This window comes from Chlorocebus sabaeus, chromosome 12, assembly GCF_047675955.1.
Source record: "Chlorocebus sabaeus isolate Y175 chromosome 12, mChlSab1.0.hap1, whole genome shotgun sequence".
NCBI classification, from domain to species: domain Eukaryota; kingdom Metazoa; phylum Chordata; class Mammalia; order Primates; family Cercopithecidae; genus Chlorocebus; species Chlorocebus sabaeus.
This window is the reverse complement of record NC_132915.1, coordinates 56042942-56060221: the sequence shown is the minus strand read 5'-3', so window position 1 is coordinate 56060221 and position 17280 is coordinate 56042942. Positions and strand designations below refer to the sequence as shown.

At 39.1% G+C, this 17280-nt stretch overlaps 1 protein-coding gene across 2 annotated transcripts in view; it reads left to right on the top strand.

Annotated features, from left to right (window-relative positions):
* The window catches only part of PLAA (phospholipase A2 activating protein), a 41464-nt gene that overhangs the window by 10167 nt on the left and 14017 nt on the right, over positions 1-17280 (top strand). For both annotated transcript variants that reach the window (XM_073021690.1, XM_073021689.1), the window contains exons 3-9: positions 6835-6935; positions 7023-7143; positions 8969-9136; positions 9557-9692; positions 12133-12302; positions 15996-16153; positions 16861-17080. In XM_073021690.1, coding sequence (XP_072877791.1) covers positions 6835-6935; positions 7023-7143; positions 8969-9136; positions 9557-9692; positions 12133-12302; positions 15996-16153; positions 16861-17080 — 1074 coding nt within the window. The remainder of the gene's footprint in view (positions 1-6834; positions 6936-7022; positions 7144-8968; positions 9137-9556; positions 9693-12132; positions 12303-15995; positions 16154-16860; positions 17081-17280) is intronic.

The following is a 17280-nucleotide window of genomic DNA, read 5'->3' as shown; positions in this document are numbered from 1 at the left end:
TGAAAGTAAAATTTACATATCCATTTTCTCAAGTTTTTATTATATTTTGTTTTACCTATAGGTGTGGCTTGGTAATGGAAACCCTTTTGGGCTATCTTAGTTTTGTAAATTCTGTTAAAAATTTGTTGTGATCAGTAAAGGTTGATACGCTTATATATGTAAAAAGTAATCTGTTCAGTTATTGGCTGGGGACGGTGGCTCACACCTATAATCTCAGCACTTTGAGAGAGTGAGATAGATTACTTGAGGCCAGGAGTTCAGGACCAGCCTGGGAAACGTGGCGAAACCCCATCTCTAATAAAAATACAAAATTTATCCAGGCGTGGTGGTGCACACCAGTAATCCTAGCTGCTCTGGAGGCTGAAGCATGAGAATGGCTACAACCCAGCAGGCAGAGGTTACAATGAGCCAAGATCCTGCCACTGCACTCCAGCCTGGGTGACAGAGTGGAGGTTGTCTCAAAAAAAAAGTAAAGTGTTCAGTAATAAAAGAGGCTGTATAATTTGAATATACTTCATGACTTTGGTTTTTAACTATTTTATGCAATGAATGCTTTTATTCAGGAAAACTAAAAGTATTTAATAAAAGACCCAGCCAGAAGCAGTGTGTTTAGGGCTGTGATATTATTGAAGAGTATTTAATACATTTGAATGTTATTTTCTGTGATTTGTATGTATTTCTGATTCTGTGATAGTTCTGTATTTCTGTGTGGCTTAACAGTTCTTTATTGTAGAATGACATGCTTAATTGGTGCACTAAGTATACTTTTTTTAAATATAAATGAAATAGTTTGGAACATTTTTCATAAACACTTTAAACTTAATTCCTTTAAAGAATTTGTATAATGTGCCAGGCACCATGACTCATACATGTAATCCCAACACTTAGGGAGACTAAGACGGGAGGATTGCTAGAGGCAGTTTGAGACCAGCCTGAGCAACATAGGAAGACTCTATCTCTACAAAAAAATTAAAAAATTAGCTGGACATGGTGGTGAATGCTTGTAGTCCCAGCTACTCAGGAAGTTGAGGTGAGAAAATCACTTTAGCCCAGGAGTTGGAGGCTGCAGCGCCACTGCACTCCAGCCTGGGTGATAAGAGTGAGACCCTGTCTCTAAAAACAAAAATAATTTTTTTTTTTTTTTTTTTTTTGAGACAGAGCCTTGCTCTGTCGCCCAGGCTGGAGTGCAGTGGCGTGATCTCGGCTCACTGCAAGCTCTGCCTCCCAGGTTCATGCCATTCTCCTTCCTCAGCCTCCCAAGTAGCTGGGACTACAGGTGCCTGCCACCATGCGCGGCTAATTTTTTTGTATTTTTAGTAGAGACGGGGTTTCACCATGTTAGCCAGGATGATCTCGATCTCCTGACCTCGTGATCTGCCCACCTTGGCCTCGCAAAGTGCTGGGATTACAGGCATGAGCCACCGCACCCAGCCAACAAAAATAATTTTTTATTTTTAATAATTTTTTAATTTTAATATTAATTTATTTTGAGACAGTCTCCATCTGTCACCAGGCTGGAGTGCAGTAATGTGATCTCGGGTCACTACAGCCTCTGCCTCCCAGGTTGAAGCGATTCTCCTGCCTCAGCCTCCAGAGTAGCTGGCATTACAGGCACCCACCACCACGCCCAGCTCAGCTCATTTTTGTGTTTTATTGTTTTGTTTTGTTTTGTTTTGTTTTTAGACAGTCTCGCATGGTCACCAGGCTGGAGTGCAGTGGCGTGATCTCGGCTCACTGCAACCTCTGCCTCCCGGGTTCAGGCAATTCTGCCTCAGCCTCCCGAGTAGCTGGGACAACAGGAACCCACCACCACACCCAGCTAATTTTTGTATTTTTAGTAAAGACAGGGTTTTACCATGTTGGCCAGGATGGTGTCGATCTCTTGACCTTGTGATCTGCCCGCCTTGACCTCCCAAAGTGCTGGGATTACAGGCGTGAGCCATCAAGCCCGGCCTATTTTTGTGTTTTTAGATAGGGGTGGGATTTCACCATGTTGGCCAGGCTGGTCTCGAACTCCTGACCTCAGGTGATCCACCCGCCTCAGTCTCCCAAAGTACTGGGATTACAGGCATAAGCCACTGTGCCCAACCAAAACAGAAAGAATTTTTAAATGTTTGTGTTCATATGTGTGTGTTTGAGAAATCTTGAATACAGAGTGATACAGATTTTTAAAATTTTATTATGGAAATCGAATGTACACAAAAGTAGAGGTATCTTATTTTTGTTTCATCTTCCCCTCCTTCTGCTACATCATTTAAAAATTTCTGATATTCTATTATTTCGTTTATAAATACATCCTTCATTATGTGGCTCTAAAATAGGGGATGGCAAACTTTTTCTGTAAAGGATCAGATAGTAAATACATTTTAGGCTTTTCAGGCCATATGGTTGCTATCATAACTGCTCAGCTCTGCAGTTGCAGTGCACAGCAGCTATAGACAATAAATAAACAAATGAGCATGTCTGTGTTTCAATAACTCTTCATTTGTGAACACTGAAATTTGAATTTCATAGAATTTTCACATATTAGAAGATTGCCTTTTATTCTTTTTATCTAAATTACTTAAATATGTAAAAACCATTCTTAGGTTGTTAGGTGTACAAATACAGGTGGCTCACTGGCATTAGTTTGCTGACCCTTCTAAAAGATAAAGACACTCTCATCCTCTAAAAGGAAAGAATAACCACAATATTATTATCACACCTAAAACAAAACAAAAACTAATCTATTGTCAACTATCAAAATGAATGTTCAAATTTACCCAGTTGTGTCATAAATGTTTTTTACAGTTTATTTGAATTCTGACCCAAATAAGGTCCACATCTTTTTTTTTTTTTTTTTTGACAGGGGAGATGGAGTCTCACTCTTTTGTCCAGGCTGGAGCACAGTGGCGTAATCTCGGCTCACTGCAACCTCCACCTCCCGGGTTCAAGTGATTCTCCTGTCTCAGCCTCCCAATTAGCTGGAATTACAGGTGCCCACCACCAGGCCTGGCTAAGTTTTTTGTAGTTTTAGTAGAGACGGGTTTCGCCATGTTGTCCAGGCTGGTCTCAGACTCCTGACCTCTGGTGATCCATGTTGTCCAGGCTGATCTCTAACTCCTAACCTCTGGTGATCTGTCTGCCTCAGCCTCCCAAAGTGCTGGGATTACACGCATGAGCCACCGTGCCCAGCCCTACATCTTTCAATCGTCAGTTTCTTTCTTTTTTCCTTGTTGTTTGAAACCAGATTATTTTAGTTGTAGAATTTCCCACAGTCTCAATTTTACTGGTTAAAGCCTTGCTGTTCCCTTTAATGTGTTCTTCAGTCACCTATATTTCTTGTAAGCTGTTAGATAGATCTAGTAGCTTTATCAGGTTCAGAGTCAAGTTTCTGGCAACAGTATATGTGGTATTCTGTATTTTCTGTTGTAATACATCAGGAAGCACACAATATCTTTTCGTGATAATTAAGATTGATCAGTGGAGCCGAGCGCAGTGGCTCGCGCCTGTAATCCCAGCACTTTGGGAGGCCGAGGCGGGTGGATCACAGGGTCAGGAGATCGAGGCCAAAACCCCGCCTCTACTAACAATACAAAAAATTAGCCGGGCGTGGTGGTGGGTGCCTGTAGTCCCAGCTACTTCAGAGGCAGAGGCAGGAGAATGGCGTGAACCTGGGAGGCGGCGCTTGCATTGAGCGGAGATTGTGCCACTGCACTCCAGCCTGGGCGACAGAGTGAGACTCTGTCTCAAAAAAAAAATTAATTAAATAAATAAATAAAAGATTGATCAGTGGGTTCAAGTATTGTATCATTCATTCATTATAAAGTTCCCATTAGCCTTTCACATAATGGTAATTTTTAGCAGCTACTGATAATCATTTCCTAGATTCGATATTTTATTAAGATTAACAAAATGATTATACTGTAATTCTAATATTATTTCTGCATTTAATCACCAACACTTTTCTTTATAGATCTTTCCACATCAACTCTGGTTACCATGTGGAACTTTTATAGAGAAAAGACAGAATAAGTGCTTGCCTTGACCCTTCTCCTAAATTATTTACTGATTTTCAGAAGGAGTTGTTTACTGACTATCTTTTTTTTCTTTTCATTTCTCAAATTGTTTCATATCTGGCCATTAGAAACCTCTTCAAATTGACTCCTATGACCTTTTAATAAGACCTTCAGTAGTCTTCCCTGCTTTCTAATATTAAGAATGTTCTAGGTTCAATTTGCACATTTCTTGCTCTAGACCTCAAACCAGCACTTTTGCCAGGAAGTCCTGTTTGTTTTTTTTCTTTTAATGGGAAATGGTATTTTATTCAATTATTTTATACTGATTTGTGGAAGAATGTAAAGAGCACCCAAGTTACAACTATTAAGATCTCAGGCTGGGCACGGTGGTGCACGCCTGTAATCACAGCACTTTGGGAGGCCGAGGCAGGTGGATCACCTGAGGTCAGAAGTTCACGACCAGCCTGACTAACATGGTGAACTCCGTCTCTACTAAATACAAAAAAATTAGCTGGGCGTGGTGACGCATGCCTGTAATCCTAGCTACTTGGGAGGTTGAGACAGGAGAATCACTTGTGCCTGGGAGGCAGAGGTTGCAGTGAGCCAAGATCGTGCCATTGCACTACAGCCTGGGCAACAAGAGCAAAACTCCATCTCAAAAAATAAAAAAAAAGATCTCAGTGACGTAACATATGAGTATTTCTCATTAACCCTGCATGTTCAACATGGATTAATAAAGGGACTCTGTTCATCAGATTTTCTCAGGGACTCAGACTGATGGGGCTTTCTCTCCACACGTGCGGTAGTTGTTGCAGCAGTCAAAGGGCAACATGGTTAATAAGGCACTGGCTGTCTGGGCGCGGTGGCTCACGCCTGTAATCCCAGCACTTTGGGAGACCAAGGTGGGTGGAACACAAGGTCACAAGATCGGGACCAGCCTGACGAACATGGTGAAACCCCGCCTCTACTAAAAATACAAAAATTAGCCGGGTGTGGTGGCGGGCACCTGTAATCCCAGCTACTTGGGAGGCTGAGGCAGGAGAATTGCTTGAACCCAGGAAGTGGAGGTTGCAGTGAGCCAAGATCACACCACAGTAGTCCAGCCTGGTGACGGAGTGAGACTCCACCTCAAAAAAATAAAGAAAAAAAAGGCACCAGCTTTTAAAAGCATGTGCCTTCCTTGAATGTCACAGTAGTGGATAATTTTTAAAAATCAATTTTAAAAAACACCAAAAACGTGTCTGACTGAAAGTGTCAGCTACCATTTCTGACATTTCTGTTAAAGCTGGAAAGTGTGTTGACTAATGCAAGTATCATGACTGTGCCTTAACTTCAAATGGAGGAGGAAAATACCATCCTCCCATGCGTCCAAGAAGGGAGAGTTACCACAGCATGCTTTCTGGTCATCAATTATTCAGCGTCATCAGACAATCCAAAAGTCTCCTCTGAGTGATGCTAAGTATTCTAAACATCAGGGAGGATATGCTTATAAGTAAGCTGTCACCCATACCCAGTATACAATTATGGAAAAGGAATAGGATCATCAGAGCAAACCCTCTCATTCAGAAGAGGAAGCAGTGCGGGACAACAGTTTTTAATCTAGAGTCATTCTGAAATCCAAATAAGTGGCTGTCTCAAGGATCCTGAACTCAGGGTAGAGAGAGTTTTGTGATTGCTTCCTTCTGGTCTAGGAAAAAGGTTTCCCAATCCATTGTTCTTTATGGCTGTGCTTCGACCCCCCAGGATATTCTTCTTTGTAAGATAATTTTTTTTTCTTTTTTCTTTTGAGAGAGGGTCTCACTTTGTTGCCCATACCAAAAGGCAGTGCTGCAACAGCTCACTGCAGCCTTGACTTCCCAGGCTCAAGCGGTTCTCTTACTAGGACGACAGGTGCGTGCCACCATGCCTGACTAATTTTAAAATTTTTTTTAGAGACGGTGTCTCACTATATTGCCCAGGCTGGTCTCAAACTCCTGAGCTCAATCCAAAATGCTAGGATTACAGGCATGAGCCACTTCACCTGGCTAATTTTTCTTTCTTTTTGTTTTAAAGACAAGATCTTGCTGTGTAACCCAGGCTGAAGTGCAGTGGTATGTGATCACAGTTAACTGCAACCTCTGTGAACTGGGCTCAAGCAGTCCTCCCACCTCAGCCTTCCAAGTGGCTGGGACCACAGGCGCATACCACCACTCTCAGCTAGTTTTTTGTACTTTTGGTAGAGATGGGGTCTCGCCACATTGCTTAGGCTGGTATCGAACTCCTGAGCTCAAGCAGTTCGCCTGCCTTGGCCTCCGAGAGTGCTGGAATTACAGGTGTGAGTCACCATGCCTGGTATAATTTTTCGTATTTGTAATTTTTAGCCTGCATACTTTTATATCAAAAAAGACATTTAATTAACCATTTCATTACTGTTGGACTTTGAGCTTGGCTCCAGGTTTTATGGTCATTTTAATGAAAGCAATGTTAAATATATATATAAACAGTGTTTCGAAATCATTTACATTATCTCCCTATTATGATTTGTTAAAGCTGGAAGGATTGTGTATTTCACTTAAGTTCTGCTCCCTCATTTTACAGACAAGGAATCTGATTTTGAGTAGTATTTCTGCAGTTACGTGACTTGTAAGTGCACAGATAGGCCTTGCACCTAGGCAGTCTGGCACCAGAGTCTGCTCTTGACCACTGTACTCTTGTGTGTCTCTGCTGAATTAAGCCTTAGTTAGCTAAGACACCGCCACTTCAAAGAGTGTTTTTAAAATTGGAATGCTTTAGTAACTTTCAATGTTGAGCATTTTTCTATATGAAAATGTGTTATCCAATGATGTTTTTTCCTTAGTTTGTAGTCTATCATCTGGAAAATTTGGGACATTACTTAGTGGTTCATGGGACACCACTGCTAAAGTCTGGCTGAATGACAAGTGCATGATGACCTTGCAGGTACAGTAGTTCTGTGTAAATATTCTAAAGAATAATTAAATTGAATGATTCTGTGGCAACTTAAATTGATACCCATTTTACTCACAGGGTCATACAGCTGCAGTGTGGGCGGTAAAGATCTTACCTGAACAGGGCTTAATGTTGACTGGATCAGCAGACAAGACTATTAAACTGTGGAAGGCTGGAAGATGTGAGAGGACTTTTGCAGGTAAGATCAGGGTAGACAAGTTTTATAATATCATTGCTTTTTATTTGCTCAGATATTTTTTCTCAGAAGTTTAAAAGCATTTGAAAATATTTGAAAACATTAGTATATTTAAGCTACTAATTTGAGTTAATGTAATTTTTCTGATGAGTTAATATCTAATACCTTTAAAAAAGATATAATGAGACCTCTCATAAAACAGCCAGGTGTAGACTGATAAATAGCTGTCTGATAAGCTATATATAATATGTGTATGTGCTCTGCATATATGTATGTAATTTTTGGTACATAGTTATATTCTTGTTTGTCATTTTAATACTTTTAGCCTGAAACTTCTAAACATAAGCCTTATTGATGGTTAGTCAGCAGTGTTATCTTCATATATGGAAGAAAGCATTATTAATGTCTTTATATTGAAGCACATTGTTTATAATGGATTTCAGGCTTTGTTTATGTTGTGGTTTATGGTGAGTATTCTTTTTAAGCCCCAGCTATTAAATAATGCCAATACTGATGCATCTGCTGTCTAATAGTAATATCACTGATTTATTTGTAGAGTACTTAAATTTTTACTGTGAATTTTAATTGGTGTTGTTTTTCCTCTCTTTTTGAATTTTTTCCTTAAGAGTTGGTAACTACCCTAGATAATATGCAAGAGGTCCCTTTGTACAGATAAAAGTGTCTTTTGGCTGGGTGTGGTGACTCACACCTGTAATCCCAGCCCTTTGGGAGGCTGAGGTGGGTGGATCACTTGGGACCAGGAGTTCGAGACCAGCCTCGGCAACATGGTGAAACCCTGTCTCTATTAAAAATACAAAAAAGGCTGTGCACGGTGGATCACAAGGTCAAGAGATCAAGACCATCCTGGCCAACATGGTGAAACCCTGTCTCTACTAAAAATACAACTGGGCGTGGTGGTGCGCGCCTGTAATCCCAGCTACTCGGGAGGCTGAGGCAGGAGAACTGCTTGAACCCAGGAGGTGGAGGTTATAGTGAGCCGAGATTGTGCCACTATACTCCAGCCTGGCGATGGAGCAAGACTCTGTCTCAAAAAAATAAAATAAATATAAATAAAAATACAAAACAATTAGCCAGGCATGGTAATGCACGCCTGTAATCCCAGCTATTCGGGAGGCTGAGGCACAAGAATCTCTTGAACCCTGGAGGCAGAGGTTGCAGTGAGCAGAGATAGCTCCATTGCACTCCACCATGGGTAACAAAGTGAGACTCTGTCTCACAAAAGCAAGAAAGAGAAACAAAAAAAGTATCTTTTGATGGAAAGTGGATGATGACTAAACATCCTTCTATTTCTGCTTCAATATATATTATATATATGTATCAATCATTATTAATCTATGATAGCTAATCTAAGTCAACAAATACTGAACATAGGAAATCTGACTTCTGATCTCCTTCACAAGCTTCAGAGAATGTTTTGTTCTTAAATTTATGGGCTATTCTTTGTTTTATATTTCTGTTATGTTTGAATATTATGTATTTTATAAGTTACTCTTGTTAATGGGGAAGAAAAATTAAAAATGAATTATCAGGTGGAAATGAATTGTTGGGATCAAAATACTATTTCTAGAGGTTTTTGGAGAAGACAGGATGAATATAAAATAACTTCCCAAGACTGATGATAAAAAAATATTGCTAAACCTTAAATACAAATTTTGGTTACCAGGCTTTCAACAGAAAATAAGATTTCTCCAACTTGAAAATTAATTTTTACTACTCACTGATAATGTTTTATAATGTTTGTAAAATATATAGAGCCATCAGCCAAATTATCTGTTTTATTGATATGCATTATTGTTTTTTAATGCAGGGCATGAAGACTGTGTAAGAGGTTTGGCAATTTTGAGTGAAACAGAATTTCTTTCCTGTGCAAATGATGCTAGTATTAGAAGGTGGCAAATCACTGGCGAGTGTCTTGAAGTATATTATGGACATACAAATTATATTTATAGCATATCCGTTTTTCCAAATTGTAGAGGTAAGGTTATATTATGTATTTAATGTTTTGTATTGAGCATTCCATCCCATTTGTGAGATGGAAGGAGGAGGGTTGATTACTGTCTGTGGGGACTTGTATAATTTAGTAAATTTATTTCGTAAGTATCTTTCTCCTGTTTACAAAGAAGAAAATTGTATGGCAATCTTTGTATTAATTCAGATTACATTGTTGTGTTGTAAAAAGTTCTTGGGTATCTGAAGAAAGACTTTGTAAGATGTGACATGAATAAAAAATGTGATTTTGAAGTTGTATATGTTGTAGGTGACAAAACATATGAAATTTAAAGCTGTAATTTTAAAACTCTTTGGGTTTCAGAAAGTGTATCCAGAAAGATGGTATGTATAAATGTACTTAATTTTATTTATTCAAACTAATACTTCCTATATTCATTAATTTTAGACTTTGTGACAACAGCAGAGGACAGATCTCTGAGAATCTGGAAACATGGGGAATGTGCTCAAACCATCCGACTTCCAGCTCAGTCTATATGGTGCTGCTGTGTGCTCGACAATGGTGACATTGTGGTTGGTGCGAGGTATTTATATCCTAGTCAGTCATTAAATGTTATGTGTCTAGGCCTTCAGTAGGCACTAGAGTGTACAGAGATAAGCCATGAGGAATTTCAGGTGTCTTGGGAAGACTATATGGACACTTCAATTACTAAACAAAACAGTAGTAGATTTTATAGCTTTCACACTAAGTGATCATGATGTACCGGTATTGTACTGCAATTGTGCAGTCAAGATATTGACTACAAAAGAAGTTTGAGAAGGTAGAGATTGGTGTGGGAAAACTTTCTGTAGAAGAAGTTTGAATTGGATTTTGGAAGATTATGAGTAAGAAAAGGTACGCGAATTTTTGTCAAAGCTAAGAGTATAAGTTTCCTTCGTGAGAATGAATGCAGCATGCCTAGGAAGTGAAGGAAAATGGTGGAGTACTGATGCTGGGATAATAGGTACAATGGGGCTTAACTGTGGAGAACCTTTAGTGCTTTCATGCCAGGCATTTTTTAGATTCATTGCTTGGGGTTAAAGGGTTGTGGTTCTTGTGCAAGAAATAGAATTGAAGCAGAACTTACGAATTATTAAATGTGTAGATTGGATTTAACTACTGGTGACAATGGACAGGAAAGTATATTAGAAAGCAAATACAGTAGGAGTGTGAAGTTATAAGACATTGGCCCCACAATGCTAATGGGTAGGAAATAAATAAATGAGATAATCCAGAAGGAAAACAGTCAGAAAAAGGATGAAAGAAAAGGATAAAGCTTCAAACTGTTGGTGATTGGAAGTCCCCATTAATAAAAATGGAGAAGTGGGAGAATTGGTTGGGTACAGAAGGTGATGACAGTGGCCTTAGACTTCCTGAGGTCTGCAGTGGTGGTGAGCCACACTCATGCCAGTGGATCGTGGTCATTTGAACTGGAGCCTAGTATAAGAACTGAGGCTAAGATAAAGATTTCGTAAAGCTTCCAAAAGCAAACCATAGAACACCATTCTCTGAGAGAAGAAATATAGGGGAAGAACAGAAGACTAAGAACTGAGTTTTATGATACACCATTAGTAGAGAAAAAGAAGCTAGTAGGTTAAACAAAACAAAGCAATTCAAATGTTGAAATTTCTGGGAGACAGAAAAGGAAAGATTTTGGAGGGAGATTGTCATCAGTGTCAAAAAGTGTTTGAGGAGTCAAGGAATGGTAAGTTTGGAAAGCATTTGGATTTGGTTTGAAAGATGTTGTTAGTGACTTTTGGCATCAATCACATTTTGAATAGAAAATGATAGGAAAAAAGGCAAATAAGAGGAAATAAAGGGTTGGAGGAGATGGATGAAGGACCGTAGACTACTCTATAATGCTACTGTAGCATTGAAAGCAATAAGAAGGCCAGCTGCTGTGGCTCACACTTGTAATCCCAGCACTTTGGGAGGTCAGGGGGGAGGATCGCTTGAGCTCAAGAGTTCGAGACTATCCTGGGTGAGCTCCCGAGACCCTGTCTCCACAAAGAAAATTACTTAATTAGCTGGGCGTGGTGGCATGCATCTGTAGTCCCAGCTGCTCAGGAGGCTGAGGTGGGAGGATTGCTTGGGCCTGGGAATTTGGGGTTGCAGTGAGCTGTGGTTGCCGCCACTGCACTCCAGCCTAGGTGACAGTGGGACCCTGTCTCAAAAAAAAAAAAAAAAGAAAAAGAAGGTGACAGTTATAAGGGATAGAGGGTCTAATAAAGTGAGTGTTTTATTTTTTGGCTGGGACAGGGGGTGATTTATAGGCTTGGTTTTTTTCCCCCCAAGCATATTTGAAGTTGAATAAAAACCAATAGAAAGAGTGATACACATGTTTGTGGATGATTAAGTTAGAAACAGGTTTCCTGTAGAATGGGCTAGGATGAATACAACTGAAAGTGTCTAATTTGCTTCTCCTATTTCAAAATTTAGAATTAAGAAATCATGGAGATGAAGTAATTTTTCTGAGAAAAGAGGTTAAGGATGGCCATCTAATCCAAACATTAGGCCATTTTTTTTTCCCCTTGATTGAAGTTACATTGCTAGTTACTGGCATAGTAAAGGAAGACCATATTTTTCTACTGAACATCTGCTAATTTTAAGCCCTACGTTGGGTCTTTGAGCCCTTTATAAACTAAACTAGCCCACTACCCTTCTCTATATGGTAATAACTATTTAATATTGACTTTAAAACTACATACTATAGCTCTAGATTTTTACAATGGTAAATATTTAACTTGGAATTGGGACTTGTATAAAATACGTATTTCTCTGTTCTTTGTCAATAATTTCTCTATTAAATAGTTGACATAATAGTAGTATGTGCTGAAGTCAGCACAGTGCTATAATCAGCAATTAATACATGCTAATGTTTCTCCTTCACAAATACAGATGATTTTTACTATGGATCATTCAGGTGTGATAATGTTAATGTATTATGGCAATGACTTTTAAAATCAGTTTATTTTTCCTTACAGTGATGGCATTATTAGAGTGTTTACAGAATCAGAAGATCGAACAGCAAGTGCTGAAGAAATCAAGGCTTTTGAAAAAGAGCTGTCTCATGCAACCATTGATTCTAAAACTGGCGATTTAGGGGACATCAATGCTGAGCAACTTCCTGGGAGGGAACATCTTAATGAACCTGGTAAGTATTTTATTGTACCTAGTAGGAAAAATTCACCATATTTGGCTTTTGGAATAATTAAGAGAAGAAAAATAAATGTTGTTTTGCTCGTGTTTTAGTGTTACTCTTATTGCTAGATGCTGATTTTTGAGAATTTCTACTATTATATATAATCACTATGAGAAACCATGTTCTTGCCTCTGTCTCACAGTAGACTTCGAATTAAGCTTCTCATAAACAGGAATTAAAAAATAAATCTCCCAAGACTTAGACCATTTACAGTAGGCATTCAAAAGGCACTCATTTAATACTTTTTGGTTGATTGGATTCTCTAAGAGGGGTTGTACAAACTGAATATTAAAACGAGTTTAAATACATAATTAGCCAGGTGTGACAGCATGTTCCTATAGTCCCAGCTACTCGGGAGGCTGAAGTGGGAGGATGATTGAGCCCAGAAGGTCGAGGCTGAGCTGAGACCACACTATTGCACTCCAGCACAGGTAACAGAGTGTGACTGTGTCTCAAAAAAAAAAAAAAAAGAGTTTAAATCAAGCATTGTCTGTGTAATGAGTTGGGAATCATTTGAGTTCGAAATCAGAAGACAGTAGTCATCTCAAATGAAATCTTGTGTTGGATGTATCTCTTGACTGCATAATTATACCAGTGCTTCTAAAAGCTTGATTCATGGACCTCTGGGGATTCTGAGATCCTTTCAGGATGTCCATGAGGTCAAAACTAATTTTTGTAATTTTGTACATTGTGTTAATGTTTGCACTTATGGTACAAAAACAGTGGTGGGTGAAACCATTGGTTCATTAGTATGTAAATCAGGGCAGGGGCATTAAGCCATTCTGGTAATGTTCTATTTGCATGCAGTTGTAGTTTTTTTAAAAAAAAACAAAAAACGGTTTGCCATTAAGCATGTCCTTGATGAGGCATTAACATTAAGAATTATAAATTTTATCACATTTTTTTTTTTTTTTTTTTTTTTTTTGAGACGGAGTCTCGCTCTGTCGCCCAGGCTGGAGTGCAGTGGCGCAATCTCGGCTCACTGCAAGCTCCGCCTCCCGGGTTCACGCCATTCTCCTACCTCAGCCTCCCGAGTAGCTGGGACTACAGGCGCCCGCCACTGTGCCCGGCTAATTTTTTCTATTTTTAGTAGAGACGGGGTTTCACCATGATCTCGATCTCCTGACCTTGTGATCCGCCCGCCTCGGCCTCCCAAAGTGCTGGGATTACAGGCGTGAGCCACCGCGCCCGGCCTAATTTTATTACATTTTGACACGTCTTTTTAAATATTCTGGGTGAGAAAACATAAAGTAGACATAAAATAAATCAAAATACTACAGTGTCTCAAAGAAAAGAACTTGTGCCGTCATTTGAGTTGCAGGCTAAACTGCCAGTTTTTTCATGGAATGCTATTTTTATTTGAAAGAATGACTATGGCTATTTAGGCTTTGGTATTTGGTAGGCTTTTTTGGAAAATGAACAAAGTGAGCATGTTCTCTCAAGGAAAATAACTGACAATATATGTTGCCAAAGCTAAAATTCAAGTGTTTGAGTGAAAATTGAAATTTGGGAAAAATGTATCTCCACCAGGAACTTAGTAGCTTCCCATTTGTATTGATACCAGTGATAATATTAACAAATGCCGTTTTTTAATGTGGAATAATAAACTACATAAATATGCAGAAGATCTGCGTAAGTCATTGGACCATTATTTTCCGTATGACTAGTATCTCATACCAACTCAGACATGGGTAAAAGAGCCATTCAAAGTGCAAGATGGCCGGGCACGGTGGCTTATGCCTGTAATCCCAGCACTTTGGGAGGCCGAGGTGGGCGGATCATGAGGTCAGGAGATTGAGACTATCCTGGCCAACATGGTGAAACCCTGTCTCTACTAAAAATATAAAAACAAAATTAGCCGGGTGTGGTGGCAGGCGCCTGTAGTCCCAGCTACTTGGGAGGCTGAGGTGGGAGAATGGCATGAACCCAGGAGGCAGAGATTGCAGTGAGCTGAGATCGCGCCACTGCACTCCAGCCTGGGTGACAGAGCAAGACTCGGTCTCAAAAGAAAAAAAAAAAGTGCAAGATAGACCAGTGGATTTTAGTATAATAGAGCATGAAAAATTCATTGATGCTGTTTCAGATTGTACACTATAACCTTTAAAAAACTAATATTTCTGGCCTATCCACATTTTCTGAAAAGATTCGTCTTCTCTTTTTCAAGTCCCTCTGTGTATTAGGCTGGATTTTCTTTATGTGGTCAACCGAAATAACAAATTGAAACAGATTAAGATGGAGTAAGAGGGGAGATTAAAGTATGATGGACTAGGCCAGAAGCGGCATATATCACCCACCCAGATTCCACTGACCATTACTCAGTAATGTGACATTATGTGACTGCCCGATGGCACGGGGGCTAGATAATGTAGTCTCTGGCTAGACAACTATAGCTGTATCCAATGGAAGAAGAGCGTGATTCTTTGGAGGATGGATAGCTGTCTCTGCCACTGAAGGCCTTGTTGAGAACGTGACATTTGTGTAAAGTCATTAAAGAGGCAAAGGAGCAAATACTGCCAATATCTGTGTAAAGAGTATCATAGGCAGAATAAACAGCCAGTGCAAAGGCTCTGTGGCTGAAATTGGCAGATGAGGGGACAGGGGGAATAGTAGAAAGTAAGATCATATAGGGTAGTAGGGACAATTTATATTTGGTCTTGTACACTACTCAAGAGTTTAGGCTTTTACCAAGTTAGATTAGAAGCATTGATGGGTTTCAAGCAGAAGAGTGTCAGGACTTAGTTAAACTTTTGAAAAAATTCCTGAGGTTGCTGGGTGGAATATACACTGTCAGGGGCCAAGAGCACAGGTAAGAGGCCATTGAATCAACCCAACTGAGAAATGATGGTGGCTTGGACCAAGGGATGATGATGGAGATGTTAAGGAGACAGTTTTCTGGATATAAAGAATGAACTGGGCCGGGCGTGGTGGCTCAAGCCTATAATCCCAGCATTTTGGGAGGCCGAGATGTGCAGATCACGAGGTCAGGATATCGAGACCATCCTGGCTAACACAGTGAAACCCCATTTCTACTGAAAAAAATACAAAATACTAGCCGGGCAAGGTGGCAGGCACCTGTAGTCCCAGCTACTTGGAAGGCTGAGGCTGGAGAATGGGGTGAACCCGGGAAATGGAGCTTCAGTAAGCTGAGATCTGGCCACTGCACTCCAGCCTGGGCGACAGAGTGAGACTCCGTCTCAGAAAAAAAAAAAAGACTGAGCTGATAGAAGTAGCTGAAGCGGGTGCTGAGAAGTAGCTGAAGGAGCTATGCGGTTGAGAGAAAGGTATCAGACTTTCCTACTTTTCAGCTTGAGCCACTGGATTAATGGAGAGCCATTTATGGAGTGAAATGTGTTAGGAAGATACATTCACTAATAAAACTTGTTTTATTTTTGATGGGCCAGTTGCTTCCTAGTGGAATCACATTTTGTTAACCTTCCTTTGACTAATAATATTTCCTTTTAACTGTTATTTTTTTTTGGCCACTTTCTAGTAAAATTACATTTTTAAATATTTAATACAATTTTATTTTAAAACAAAATCCATATTCTCTTATGTGTAAATTTTAATGTTGAGAATTTTCTATCTAAATGTTTTTCAATTTTACACTGCCATTCTACCTTTGATTCTTAAAATTTTTATTTTAAGGTACTAGAGAAGGACAGACTCGTCTAATCAGAGATGGGGAGAAAGTCGAAGCCTATCAGTGGAGTGTTAGTGAAGGGAGGTGGATAAAAATTGGTGATGTTGTTGGCTCATCTGGTGCTAATCAGCAAACATCTGGAAAAGTTTTATATGAAGGGAAAGTATGTTGACTTCTACTTTCTAATTACTGTTATCTTAAATCATTAAGCAAATTAAAGGTTTCCTTTGCCCCATAGTGATAAAATTTTCTTTGTTTTGACATTTAAAAATACATTACTGTGGGATAATAATCTTTTTTTTTTCCTTTTCTTGAAATAGATATTTTAAAAGTATCTTTCCATGTAGTGAGAGCTGCATTTGATAGACAAATTAGCAATTGTCTGTCACTTAGTAGTTTCTATACAAAAGCTGTTCCCAACCATTTTGTATCGGGAGCTTCTGTGCCACCTTTCATCTAATACCTCATGCCTGGCTATATTTAACTTGACAAGACATGAGGGACCCTGCAGGGCAGTGCTTAAAATGCCGGCATGTTTTGGTGAGTAGGGCATAGTAACAGCTGATAATTTTGACCTTGGTATCAACTAGTTGGAAACTCTCCTTTGGCTCTAGAATTAATATGTAGTTGTAATCCATCCTTCATCCTCACCCCCATCCCCTAATGAAATACTAATTTTGCATCACATGCAGATGGGGGCTATTAATCTTTATCTGCCAAAAAGGAAGATTTTAGCACCGTACTTTGGAGAAAATTTAAGTACTATAATTATTAAAATAAAGAACACATCTGTGTTATCTTGTATGTCATTAATATATGTGAACAGATAAATTAATAAACATGTGTCTCCTTTTTATATTCCTACTTTAGGAATTTGATTATGTTTTCTCAATTGATGTCAATGAAGGTGGACCATCATATAAATTGCCATATAATACCAGTGATGATCCCTGGTTAACTGCATACAACTTCTTACAGAAGAATGATTTGAATCCTATGTTTCTGGATCAAGTGGCTAAATTTATTATTGATAACACAAAAGGTCAAATGTTGGGACTTGGGAATCCCAGCTTTTCAGATCCATTTACAGGTAAGTTAGTGTTTATATTGAGTCTTACATATTTCCATTAGTGTTGATTGATACTTTTGATGTTTTCAAACACTCATGTGATTAGCTTTTTCAATAAATACCAACATCTACAGCAAGGTTTTACTCCACATTCGTATGTTTAAGCCTCAAATAATGTAGTAATTCTGTATTTTACAGAAATAATAGTAAATTGTTGTCTT